This window comes from Podarcis filfolensis (assembly GCF_964270895.1).
Source record: "Podarcis filfolensis genome assembly, chromosome: 16".
NCBI classification, from domain to species: Eukaryota; Metazoa; Chordata; class Lepidosauria; order Squamata; family Lacertidae; genus Podarcis; species Podarcis filfolensis.
This window is the reverse complement of record NC_139620.1, coordinates 25239064-25251556: the sequence shown is the minus strand read 5'-3', so window position 1 is coordinate 25251556 and position 12493 is coordinate 25239064. Positions and strand designations below refer to the sequence as shown.

Sequence of the window (12493 nt, the reverse complement as noted above, 5' to 3'; positions counted from 1 at the left end):
GGTTAGGAGAGGGAAATGGAGCAATAAAGCCATGTCTGGCCATGAGGACTGCAAACATGCTGAGTTTTAGCAATGAAAGCTGACACACCTAGGGTTTTAGTCAAGTTGCTGGAGTCTGCATTTCAAAGCCCAACCCAGCCTTCAAGGCATGGCTACAATCCAGGGATTCCCCCCCTCCCAGCCAGAACTTGCCGGAACTGAGTTCCGGCACCTCTTAGGTGGGCACCATTGCAAATATAACAAGGGAGGTGTTAACGGTGAGTTCTGGCACCTCTTTTTTCTAGAAAAGGAACACTGATGATCACTGGCCTGTGTGTAGGAAGGCATTAAAAGGTAAAGGGACCCCTGACCATTAGGTCCAGTCGTGACTGACTCTGGGGTTGCGGCGCTCATCTCGCTTTATTGGCTGAGGGAGCCGGCGTACAGCTTCCGGGTCATGTGGCCAGCATAACTAAGCCGCTTCTGGCGAACCAGAGCAGCGCACGGAAACGCCGTTTACCTTCCCACCAGAGCGGTACCTATTTATCTACTTGCACTTTGACGTGCTTTCGAACTGCCAGGTTGGCAGGAGCAGGGACAGAGCAACAGGAGCTCACTGAGCTGCAGGGATTCAAACCGCCAGCCTTCTGATCGGCAAGCCCTAGGCTCTGGGGTTTAACCCACAGTGCTACCCGCGTCCCAATGTAGGAAGGCATTACATCCCAATTAAACAGTATGACAATCCAACACAAGGCTACAGGCTGCTCCCCTTCTCTATAGCAAAGCTGTGCAAAGACAGAGCTATCAGAAAATTTACAAAGGCATTCTGAAACCCAGGAGAGCTGCTGCCAGTCCGTGCAGATGATACTGAGCAGTAGTAAGAGTTGTCATGAGAGAAGAGTGTTAAATTTTGCATGGCATGGAGAACGCCACCAGAGAAAAGCATTTCTTCTTCTCTCCTGACTCTAGAAGTCATGGGCAGCCAGTGAAGTTGAATGTTGGGAGATTCAGGACAGACCAAAGCAAGGAGTTCTTCACACAGGCTCTTCTTTGGTCCATAGTTCCCATCAGCCCTGGCAAGCACGGTCCAGTAGCCAAGGATGATGGGAGTTGTAGTTCTACCTGGAGGGGCTATAGTTCCCCACACTTGATATGAACCACAGTATTTTTTTGCTCTATAAGACGCACCCGACCATAAGACTCACCTAGTTTTTAGAGGAGGAAAACAAGAAAAAAAATATTCTGAATCTGAGGCCCCTCCCCTCCTTGCACTATGCATTCGATCGCTCCTGAGCCTTGCCAGGGGCTGCCGATGCCGTAGCTGCTGCTGCTTCCAGCACATCAAGGGGCTTGCGAGGAATAGAGCCAGGCAGCTGGCTTAGCGGGCAGCCGGGCTCTCGGGAAGGCTCGAGAGAAGCCCGAGGCAGCTGGGGAAAAGAAGAGGAAGAGGAAGGAGGAGGGAGGAGGGAGGATCAGGCTAAGGAGCCGCTGGTCCGCCCGCCCGTAATGCTCCCTTCCGTCCCTCATCCTGCTTCGCTGGGAAGGTAGCACAACAAGAGGAGCTGCTCAGCTCTCCCTCTTGCTCTGCTGCCTTCAGCGATAGTTGCGCAGCCTGCATTCCCTCCATAAGACGCACACACATTTCCCCTTACTTTTTAGAAGGAAAAAAGTGTGTCTTATGGAGCGAAAAATAAGGTGCATGAAAATGAAACAGGCAAAGTAGATGAAAAGAGAGAGAAATAAAGAGAGAGAGAGAGAGAGAGAGAGAGAGATATCGGTGGAGAGACAGGCGAACGGCATCTCTGTTTCGCTCTGATTCGGGACAAGGCAGCTTCCGGCGGACCCTCAAGAAGGAGGGCATCAAACTGAAGGCAGCTGTACATGCCAAGGGACCATCACCCTAGAGGCTCTTGGGAGATGGAAGGGAAAGGACTCCCTTCCTCAAGCTGAAAAGGGAAGGGGTTATTTATTTGGGCAGCCTTGATCCTGCTTAGAGACAGAGGAGAAAAGCGGGGGAAGGCTCGCTCTTACCTATCAAACATTCCTCGCCCTGTTGCCTCCATCCTGAGCAGCAGACGAATCCAGCAGAGCTGTAGGCAGAGAAAGAGAGGGGGTTAGAAAAGGCTCAGCATGGGGGGGTAAAAGGTAACCATTTCTCTCCCCAGTCCGAGGGCCGCACTCCCCCAAGGGTGACTTTATGGGGGCCACGTGCCAGCAGTGAGAAGGGCCAAACGCACATGAGCCAGGGGCAGTGTAGTGCTTAAGAGTGGCAAACTAGGATCTGGGAGAAGCCAAGGGTTCAGATCCTCCCACCTGGAGATATAAATGTTGTAAACAAATAAAATAGCAGGGGCAGAGGAGCAGATGTGGTTCTTTATGCTGCATTTGGGGGCTGGAACCCTCGTCTCCCAGGCTATAAAAGGTAAAGGGACCCCTGACCATTAGGTCCAGTCGTGGCCGACTCTGGGGTTGCAGCGCTCATCTCGCTTTATTGGCCGAGGGAGCCGGCGTACAGCTTCTGGGTCATGTGGCCAGCATGACTGAGCTGCTTCTGGCGAACCAGAGCAGCGCCCGGAAACGCCGTTTACCTTCCCTACCTGCACTTTGACGTGCTTTCGAACTGCTAGGTTGGCAGGAGCAATGGGAGCTCACCCCGTTGCGGGGATTCGAACCGCCGACCTTCTGATCAGCAAGTCCTAGGCTCTGTGGTTTAACCCACAGCGCCACCTGCGTCCCTTCTCCCAGGCTATAGTCCTCATTTAATCTCCATAACCACCCCCTTCCTTAAATGTGCATAAGGGAGATTCACCTTTAACTGGGAATGAAACTGAATTTTTGCTGCATCCCGAGTCCGTCCCAGGGGCTGTTTCCAGATCTCAAAAAAGGTCATGTGAAACCCCCTTCCCAGATTCTGTCTGGGTGCACACCCCAATAAAGCTCTTACATTGCTGATATAAAGAACTGCTCATTTCACATAACTGGCATCAAGCTGGTTAAGCGACAAGATTCCCGCCAGCTAATGCCCACAATGATGTCACTGGCTCCCTCTTGAATTACGCAGGCTGCATTTTCCCACCCAACATCGAACGTATATATTAAAATCACATGGTGAGCCCCACAGCCTGGCCCCATGATGTTTTGCTATCCCAGAAAAAATATTCTTAGGGGAACCAGAACAGAAGTGGATGACCCAAAGCAAGTGGTGTGGGAATTTGGGGGCGGGGGGGGGGAGGGGATTCCCATGCAAATTAAGATAGAGTAATTTTTGAATTTGCATTGGAAGATTTCCTGACACCTTAGAAAAAGATCTCATGCAGCATGTTGAATTTAGTAAACAGATGAAAGGTTGACTAATATGCCATTGTTTTAAACCCTTGGTGTTCACAGCTCTCTCTGATGCCGAAAACAGAGGGGGAGGTGAAAACTCTTGAGGATTTAAAGAAAATTAAAATGAAAGGAGGCTGGTACTGTGTTTGAAACTGCCATTTGTTCATTGCTACTAATGAACTTCGCATGGGACGCGGGTGGCTCTGTGGTCTATACCACTGAGCCTTGGGCTTGCCGATCAGAAGGTTGGCAGTTTGAATCCCCGCAACTGGGTGAGCTCCCATTGCTCGGTCCCTGCTCCTGCCAACCTAGCAATTCGAAAGCACATCAAAGTGCAAGTAGATAAATAGGTACCGCTCCAGCGGGAAGGTAAACGGCATTTCCGTGCACTGCTCTGGTTCACCAGAAGCGGCTTAGTCTTGCTGGCCACATGACCCGGAAGCTGTACACTGGCTCCCTCGGCCAATAAAGCGAGGTGAGCACCGCAACCCCAAAGTCGTCCGTGACTGGACTTAATGGTCAGGGGTCCCTTTACCTTTTTACTAATGAACTTACGAAATGGATTTTCCCCAAATTTTGGAAAATTATTTTCCCATCCAAAAGGAGCACTCCTGGCCTTCCAGAATTCCTGAGGGGCACATCTGGGAGGATATGGAACTGCAGGATTGAGCACACAACACAGACTGGCAGCAAGCACATCAGTGGTGGCTTGGTATGTACCATATTAAATACTGTACAAGCAAAACACAACTTATTTATTTATCTGTTGTATTTATAGCCCACCTCTGTCTCCACGGACTTCAAGGTGGTGCACATGGTTCTTTCCCTCTGCAAACCCCCCAGATAATAGCTTAATTGGTTACAGCGTGGTGTTGACAATGCCACGGTTGCGTTTAAACCCTGATACCTTCCCAAACTCTTCCATTCTTTTTATTGCCTCTTTCACACTTTGTCTTGGTTCTTCCAACGTTAAGACTAGATCATCTGCGAAGGCTCTTAACTTAAATTCTTTTCGTCCCACCTTAATGCCTCTGACTTCTGATGATTCTCTTAGCCTCTTGTTCAAGACCTCTAGGACTGTAATAAATAGCAAGGCAGACAAACGACATCCCTGCCTAGTACCTTTAGTTATCTCAAAATTATCTGATATGTTGTTATTAATTATTAACTTTGCTTTTTGGTCCGAATAAATCGTGTCAATACCTCTCAAAAAATTTTCACCAATTCCTAATACTTTTAAGTTTTCTTTCATGAAATGCCAAGAAACATTATCGAACGCTTTTTCCGCGTCTATGAACATTAATACTGCCTGTTTCTCATTTCTGACTTCAAGGTATTCAATTATATCTATCAGGTTTCTTACGTTGTCCCTTAGATGCTTCCCCAGCAGAAAGCCTGTTTGGTCCTTGTGTATCACCTTATTTAACACCATTTTTAGTCTATTCGCTAGTATATCCGCAAATAGCTTATAGTCGTTATTCAATAACGAAATTGGTCTGAAATTTTTTACATCTAATATATCCACCTCTTTCTTCGGGATCAGTGTGATATAGGCTTCTTTCCAAGTGTTTGGCATCCTTCCTTCTCTTAAGACTTTATTCATTACTTCACTTAGAACAGGTGTCAGGTATTGCGATAGTGTTTTATAATACTTTGCTGAGATACCGTCCGGTCCTGGGGCCTTCCCTGTTTTCATTCTTTTTATTGCCTTTATGACCTCTTGTTCTGTTATCTCCTGGTTAAGCATTCTTTTTTGTTGGGTTTAAACTCAACAAAAACAAGACCAAAATACTAGCAAAAAATCTGAAGAAGAGATGGAAGAATTACAAGTAGACTCAGGAATAGCGATAGCTAAAAAAATAAAATATTTAGGAATTTGGATGACAACAAAAAATATAAACCTGTACAAGGACAACTATGAGGTGGTATGGAAATAAATTAAGAAAGATATGGACATATGGAGCAGACTAAAATTGTCATTATTAGGAAGAATCTCTGTGATAAAAATGAATATACTACCTAGACTGTTATTTTTATTTCAAGCAATACCAGTGGTAAAAGGGATAAGACAATTTAAGGATTGGCAAAAAAAATTAGCGAAATTTGTCTGGCAGGGGAAAAGGCCAAGGATAAAAATGAAGATACTAGTAGATAAGAAAGAAAGAGGAGGTTTTTGATTTACCAGACCTGACTTTATATTATGAAGCTTCGTGCTTGGTATGGTTAAAAGATTGGCTGACTTTAGAAAATACTGACCTATTAGATCTAGAGGGCCACGACAATAGATACGGTTGGCATTCGTACCTATGGTACAACAAAGTAAAGGTACATAAAGGTTTTCTAAACCATGTGATCAGGAAATCTTTATATGAAGTATGGGATCGGAATAAAAACCTCCTGGAAAGAAAGACACTGTGGTGGATATCACCAATTGAGGTGCTGACTACAAAAAAAGTAAACATGGAAGGGGAAAGAGTAACATATGAGGATATTACTAGGAAAACAGACCAAGGGATAAAGCTCAAACCATATGACCAAATTGAAAAGATGTTAACAGGGTGGCTGCAATACCACCAGATCAGTGACTTATTAAAGGAAGATAAAAAGAGAAATGGGTTCGAAGACAAAAAATCGAAATTCCAAATCGAGTTAATAGACTGTAAAGATAAAATTTTATCAAGAATGTATAGCTTATTGCTAGAATGGTATACAAAAGGCGAAGAAGTAAAGGAATCAATGATAAAATTGAGGGTTTGAGATTTATAGGATGCATGGCTTTAAAGGAAAACTTGCTAAAAATGATGTATAGATGGCATTTGACGCCAGTAAAATTAGCTAAAATGTATAGGAAAAAAGAAAATGTTGGAAATGTAAAAAGGCAGATGGCGACTATTTCCATATGTGGTGGATAAGGTAAAAAAATTTTGGGAATCAATTTATAATGAACTCAAAAAAATATTTAGATATACTTTCCCCAAAAGACTGGAAGCGTGTCTATTAGGCTTAATAGGAACAGAAATTAAAATAGAAGATCAAAATTTGTTCATGTATGCTACAGCTGCCGCGAGGACCCTTCTGGCCCAAAGACGGAAAGTACAAGATATACCAACTATTCAGGAGTGGCAGGCGAAGTTGACAGAATATGCAGAACTTGCCAAACTGTCAGGGAGGATCCGGGACCAGGGAGATCAAAGACACCAAAATAACCGGAGTAAATTTATTGAATATTTAAAGAAGAATTGTAAAGAGGTCAAGACACTAGCAGGATTGACATAAACACCTCCAATGTATAATAGTACTAATATGAGAATGATGTGCGTGATGGAAAGAGGATAAATATACCAGTTGTGGGGAGGGAGGGGGGTCGCGGCTCGGCAGAGTCAAAGGGAATGTATGGTGCTATTACAATTTGTTGGAAAAGAATATGTAAGGAAAACAATAAAAATTCACTCAGACAATGCCACGGTTGCAGGTTTGATCCCCGCATGGGACAGTCTCATTGAGGGGGGTTGGACTAGATGATCCTCAGGGTCCCTTACAACTCCATGATTCTAATTAACACGCCACAACAACTCTGTGAGGTAGGCCAGGCTGAAAGGCAGTGGCTGGCCCCCAAGGTCACACCCCGTGAGCCTGGTGGCGGAGTCCGAACCCTGGTCTCCCAGGTCCTGGGCAGACACTCCTACACCACACAAAAATAACTCATCTAGGAAACTTAAAACCATGGAGAGACCTGGTCTGAACAAAGACATTGGATTCTTATCTCATTATACATGACAAAGCCATTTTTCACCTTCTCACCCCTTGCTTTTTCCTGTAAGACCTATTGCAGTCGTTAAGAGTCGTCAACAGGCTCATCACAGCTATCTGCCAATCACCCATTCCCACCACCCTTCTGAGTAATACCCCTCCCCACCTTCTCACTATATAGAAGGATCTGGCAACTTCTGTTTCAGTGTATCTGAAGAAGTGTGCATGCACACGAAAACTCATGCCAAGAACTAACTTAGTTGGTCTTTAAGGTGCTACTGGAAGGAAATTTTTTTTTGTTTCATCTAGGAAAGAGATTGCAGGGTGCTCCCAAATGACCTGTTTATTGAGCATTCATCCTGATTTTCTTGTACAACGTTTGCAAGGAGTATAGGTGCCATTAGCTCTTTACTGAGTGATCATTCTGATTTGTTTGCAGGGAGGTGATAATAATAATAATAATAATAATAATAATAATAATAATAATAATAATAATAATGTATTATTTATACCCCGCCCATTTCCCCAGCCACTCTGGGCTGCTTCCAATAGAATATTAAAATACAACAGTCTATTAAATATTAAAAGCTTCCCTAAGCTTCCCTTCAGATGTCTTCTAAAAGTCTGGTAGTTGTTCTTCTCTTTGACATCTGGCGGGAGGGCGTTCCACAGGGTGGGCGCCACTACCGAGAAGGCCCTCTGCCTGGTTCCCTGTAACTTGGCTTCTCGCAGCGAGGGAACCGCCAGAAGGTTAGACGATGTTGCATCAAAAGTGTTATCCCACAGCTTTTTTTTAGGGGGCGAGAAAAGAGGTGTTGAGCTTTTTTCTTTTCTTTTTTTCCGGTCGCTCGCTGAAGATTACGCGATCGACCAGGGGCAGCCCGCAATCAACTGGTTGGACCGCCCTGAGACCTTCAGGTATAGGGCGGTATAGAAATAATAATAATAATAATAATAATAATAATAATAATAATAATAATAATAGTCTATAACACTCTCTTCCAGGAAGGTTACTGAAAACTGAGAGGAAATTGGAGGGGAGTATGTGGGAGCAGCTTCCACAAGACCTCCCTGGCTGCATAGTGCCATCTCATCAAACATGTGCTATAATGTGGGGAGCGGGGGGTGTAGCCCAGAGCTCTTTCTCTGAATGGAGCCATTATCCAAAGACCTGCGCGCACACACAAACACACACACAGGGATGGATGACTCTTGTCAATTTTTGGTCTTTTCTCTTTCTCAAATCTTAGCTTCAGCTCTCCATATTTCTTCAGCCATTTGCAATTTTAAAAAATATATCATGGAAATCCATCAGCTTTTCAGTCCAAATTTACACGTTGATTGCTAGCCATTTCTCCCTTAACATAATGCAATTATTTGGAAGTGAACTTCACAAACACGGGCATACTTTAACCTGAATGTAACACATTTCGGGCTGTAGAACTGTACTGCAAAGTGCACTGTAGTGTGACTTTTCAAAGGGTGGTTTGTGTAGCCTTTCAGAGAGTTCAGGAAGATTGCCTTTAAATGGGACCCAAACTGACAGTGTTACAGGCACCAAATAATACCCATACCACGACTTTTAGTGTTTTAGCACCCAGACATTAGAACTCTCTGCCTCTTGATATCAGGCAAGGAGATTTTGCTGTCCTTTTTTTTTTCACTGCCTGCTTAAAGCATTTTTGTTCAGGAAAGCCTATCCAGGCTGCCCTCCAGATGTTCTGGACTACAATTCCCATCAGCCCCAGAATCTGGGGCTGATGGGAGTTGTAGTCCGTAAAACATCTGCTAGGCAACAGGTTTTGGGATAGCTGCTCTAAGCACATGAATATGTCTGGCGCACCAGAATGGAAAGCTTCCAGTTTTCCATACAAAAACCCACTCCCCAAATATTCTGCATTTCGACAGCATAACAAGGGGGAGAGCTCAGTTGCCGTTACTGCTAAACAACTGGAAGTCCGAATGTTTGGGCACTCTAAAGAAACACGAAAATCTACTAACAGGTTTCAAGCTGAGGCAGGGTGGTGCTGCAGTTAGAGAGTCAGACCTGCGAAAGCAGGGTTCAAATCCTCACTCAGCCACCAAACTCACTGGGTGTGAGGCCAGTCACCACCTCTCAGCCTATCCTACCTTGCAGGGTTGTTATGGGGATTAAATAGGGGCAGGGAGAGCCATGTACACTGCCTTGAACTCCTTGAAGAAAAAGGCAAGAATTAAATACAATAAATGAAATAAGCTCCTTTCTGATCGCCCCTAGAGTTGGAGGCAAATTTTGATAATCGGTTTTGAGGTATGGGCTGCCATACATTTAAAACAGCCATCTTGCAAGAATCCCAGGAACCGTAGTTTGTTTAACGCGCTGGGAACTGTAGTTCTGTGAGGGGTAAAGGTAAAGGGACCCATGACCATTAGATCCAGTCGTGGCTGACTCTGGGGTTGCAGCGCTCATCTCGCTTTACTGGCCAAGGGAGCCGGTGTACAGCTTCCGGGTCATGTGGCCAGCATGACTAAGCCGCTTCTGACAAACCAGAGCAGCGCACAGAAGTGCTGTTTACCTTCCCGCCGGAGTGGTACTTATTTATCTACTTGCACTTTGATGTGCTTTCGAACTGCTAGGTGGGCAGGAGCAGGGACTGAGCAACGGGAGATCACCCCGTTGCGGGGATTCGAACCGCCGACCTTCTGATCGGCAAGTCCTAGGCTCTGTGGTTAACCCATAGCGCCACCCACATCCCTCTGTGAGGGGTAAACGATGGTTATTTTGGGTCTGTGTGCTTTAACTGTAGGGAGAATCTTTTGGGGCCCTTCAGCCTGTGAGCAACTACAGTCAATCCGGCTTTGTGGATCCCGCTGTTTGATGAAGCCCCCCTCGGAGGGCGCCCACCCAAATACCCTATAAGAAGAAGAAGCAGCAGCTAAACCACATTTCTGCCCCTCTCCCCTCAAATTTTGGCCAGCTTTTCCCTTCATCACAAAACAGACTTTGTCTCGGTCAGGAAAAACAAGGACCAGAGAGCGTTTCTGGGGTGTGTGTTTGTCTGTGTTTGGGGGGGGGGCGGTTATGGTAAAAGCGCGAGAGAGAAACCTCATCCAGAAATTCCACAGCAGAGCCTGCAAAGCCCTCTCGCCTAAGCGAGCTTGTTTGCAAGAGTTTAAATCGAAAACAGATGTACCGTCTCTTTCCATCGGGTTTTAAGTTACACTTGGAAGGGGGATGGCGGGTGGGTTTCTCCCCCCCTTTTTTTGGCGTGCCGTTTTGTTCTTTGATGGAAAAAATGGGGGGTACCTGTCAAGAAGGGGAGGGGATCCCCTGAAATGTCAGAAATGGTTTCTTGCTTCTATTGCCATAATTTTTATTTGGGGGAGCAGCTCTGGCACGATAGGGCTCTCAGTGGGCAATGTGCCCTGTGTGTGTGTGTGTGTGTGTGTGTGTGTGTGAAGCGGTTACCTTGGCAAGATGGGGGAGGAAGGGGGAACCGAAACCCCCACATCTTGAGACCGTTAAGTATAGGATGGGGTTAATCCTCTGGAAAGCGGTTTTTGCTGGAGGGTTAGGGGAAAGCAGAGACTTCCAATGACAGCCTGTTGCTGCTGCTGCTTTTGCTGCTGCTGGCATCATCCACAGCCTAAATACAGGGTTCCAATAGACTGTCTCAATTAACACCCACCACCCCGAGGGCCCCCTTTAATCCCAGTGAGGTGGGGGTGGGCTTCAAGTTAACCTCCCCCCCCCGCCCGCCCATCCTTGCAAGCAAGCCTAAAAGTGACCATCGCATACCTAAAAGACGGGATTCTCTCAACTCTCGAGGGATGGCCACTCCCGAGAGGAAATTGGTTCAAGCAGGCACGAGAGGTCTCCAAGCGACGAGGGAAGGGGTTTGGGAGGAAGCTGTCGAAAATGCTTGAAGGAAATCCACGCGGGACGACAGTGGGAGGGGGGGAGAAAGCCTGTCCAGCCAGCAGGAGGGAGGGAGGGGATATGGACCCCTTGTTTGCACCCCCCCTTTGTAAAGGAGCACACAACCCAGCTGACATGATGGGGAAGGGGGGGGTGTCACCCACCTGTCCCAAAAGCTACCAGCACTGCCTCGTAGCCCAGCAAGGAGAACTCACCAAACTTTTTTTTTTTTTTAAGGGGGACATAATGGCAGTCGGGAGGCCCTCCATCAATCTCCGCATCTGGTTCAAGAAGGGACATCTTGTCTGCCCCGTCTCTCCTCCTACACACGTCCCATGCCAAGAGAGACTGGTTGCTGGGGGTGGGGGAGAGAAGCTTGCGGGACGGGTGGAAGGAAGAGACCCCCCTCTTCCAGGAAGTTTGGGGGAGCGGGCATCATGCATGGAAGGGATTAGAAGGCATATCCTATCTCCTTAGAAAGGCCGGGGGCCAGATGTGGTGCAGCATCACACTGGTGGACCAGGATTCTATCCACCCAGCCCCAGTAATAAAGGAAAAAGCAGTAACCCTGAGCCATACTGAAGACACCCGCGCCCCAAATGAATGTCTAACATAACACAATAGCGCCCCTGCGCCTCTTCCAAGGGCGCGGACGCACGAGACCAAACGAAATCCAAGCCTTTGGCTGCTTCAAACGAGGCGGGTAGGGGGAAAGTGGCTTCCCAGAAGCGCCCCAGCGCACCCCATGGAGCGGAGCCCTCTCCGCGCGTCTCCATTCCCCGCGCGTAAAAACTTGGCAAGGGGGTCTCGCTGGCGCGCCCCGGACCTCTCTCCCCGCGACGGCTCGCTCTTGCTTACCCCGGCGCCGGGCACACGTTCCTCCCGCGGGGATTCAGCTCCTGGGCGGCCGCCGCCGCCGCCCCACAACCCAGCAGGAGAAGGAGAAGGAGCAGTAGCGAGAAGAGAAGCGCGCTGCAGCCGACGGCGGCGTCTCCATCTCCGGCGCGCCGGGCCCTCCGCGGCGGCTTCTCCATGCGCTCTGGGGCCCTTCTCGGGCAGCCTGGCTCCCCAGCGGCGGCTCCGGCTCCTCCTGGCTGCTGCCTGCTGCAAGAGCCCGGCCGGAAGCTGCAGTGCGAGCGCCGCCGCTGCCTCCTGCTCGCCCCTCGCGGCGGCGGCAGGAGGGGCGGCCGGCCAGCCAGGAAATGCCGCATTGGTTCTCCCTCCTCCCGGGTCAGGCGCTCCGGCGGCGGAGAGAAAGGGAAGGAGATCCAGGGACGGAGGCGGCTGCTGCTGGTCGTGGCTGGAGGGCTGCAGCTCCGAAGGAAGTGGCTGCGGTGGGGGTCCTTATTTGGGGGCCTTCAGTGGGGGGGCATAGGAGCCAACTCCTAGCCACCCCCCAAACTAATAGGCACTGCCATTCAAATTGTGTGCGCGCGCCACGTCTTGTGATCGATTATACAGGGTGGGGCATACTCTCCCCCCCAAATCTTTTATTCAAGTTGATTCCCCTGGTGTGGTGGCGTCCTGGTGTGGGGGGCG

The 12493-nt window shown here is 48.0% G+C and overlaps 1 protein-coding gene across 1 annotated transcript in view; it reads right to left on the bottom strand.

The window, feature by feature from the left end:
• The window catches only part of LOC310751074 (scavenger receptor class F member 2-like), a 55868-nt gene extending 43700 nt beyond the window's left edge, over positions 1 to 12168 (bottom strand). Inside the window, 4 exon segments of the mRNA XM_083589989.1 lie at positions 2011 to 2069; positions 11813 to 12060; positions 12062 to 12147; positions 12150 to 12168. Coding sequence (XP_083446115.1) covers positions 2011 to 2069; positions 11813 to 12060; positions 12062 to 12147; positions 12150 to 12165 — 409 coding nt within the window. The 5' untranslated portion in view covers positions 12166 to 12168.
• Positions 12169 to 12493: the final 325 nt, after the last annotated feature.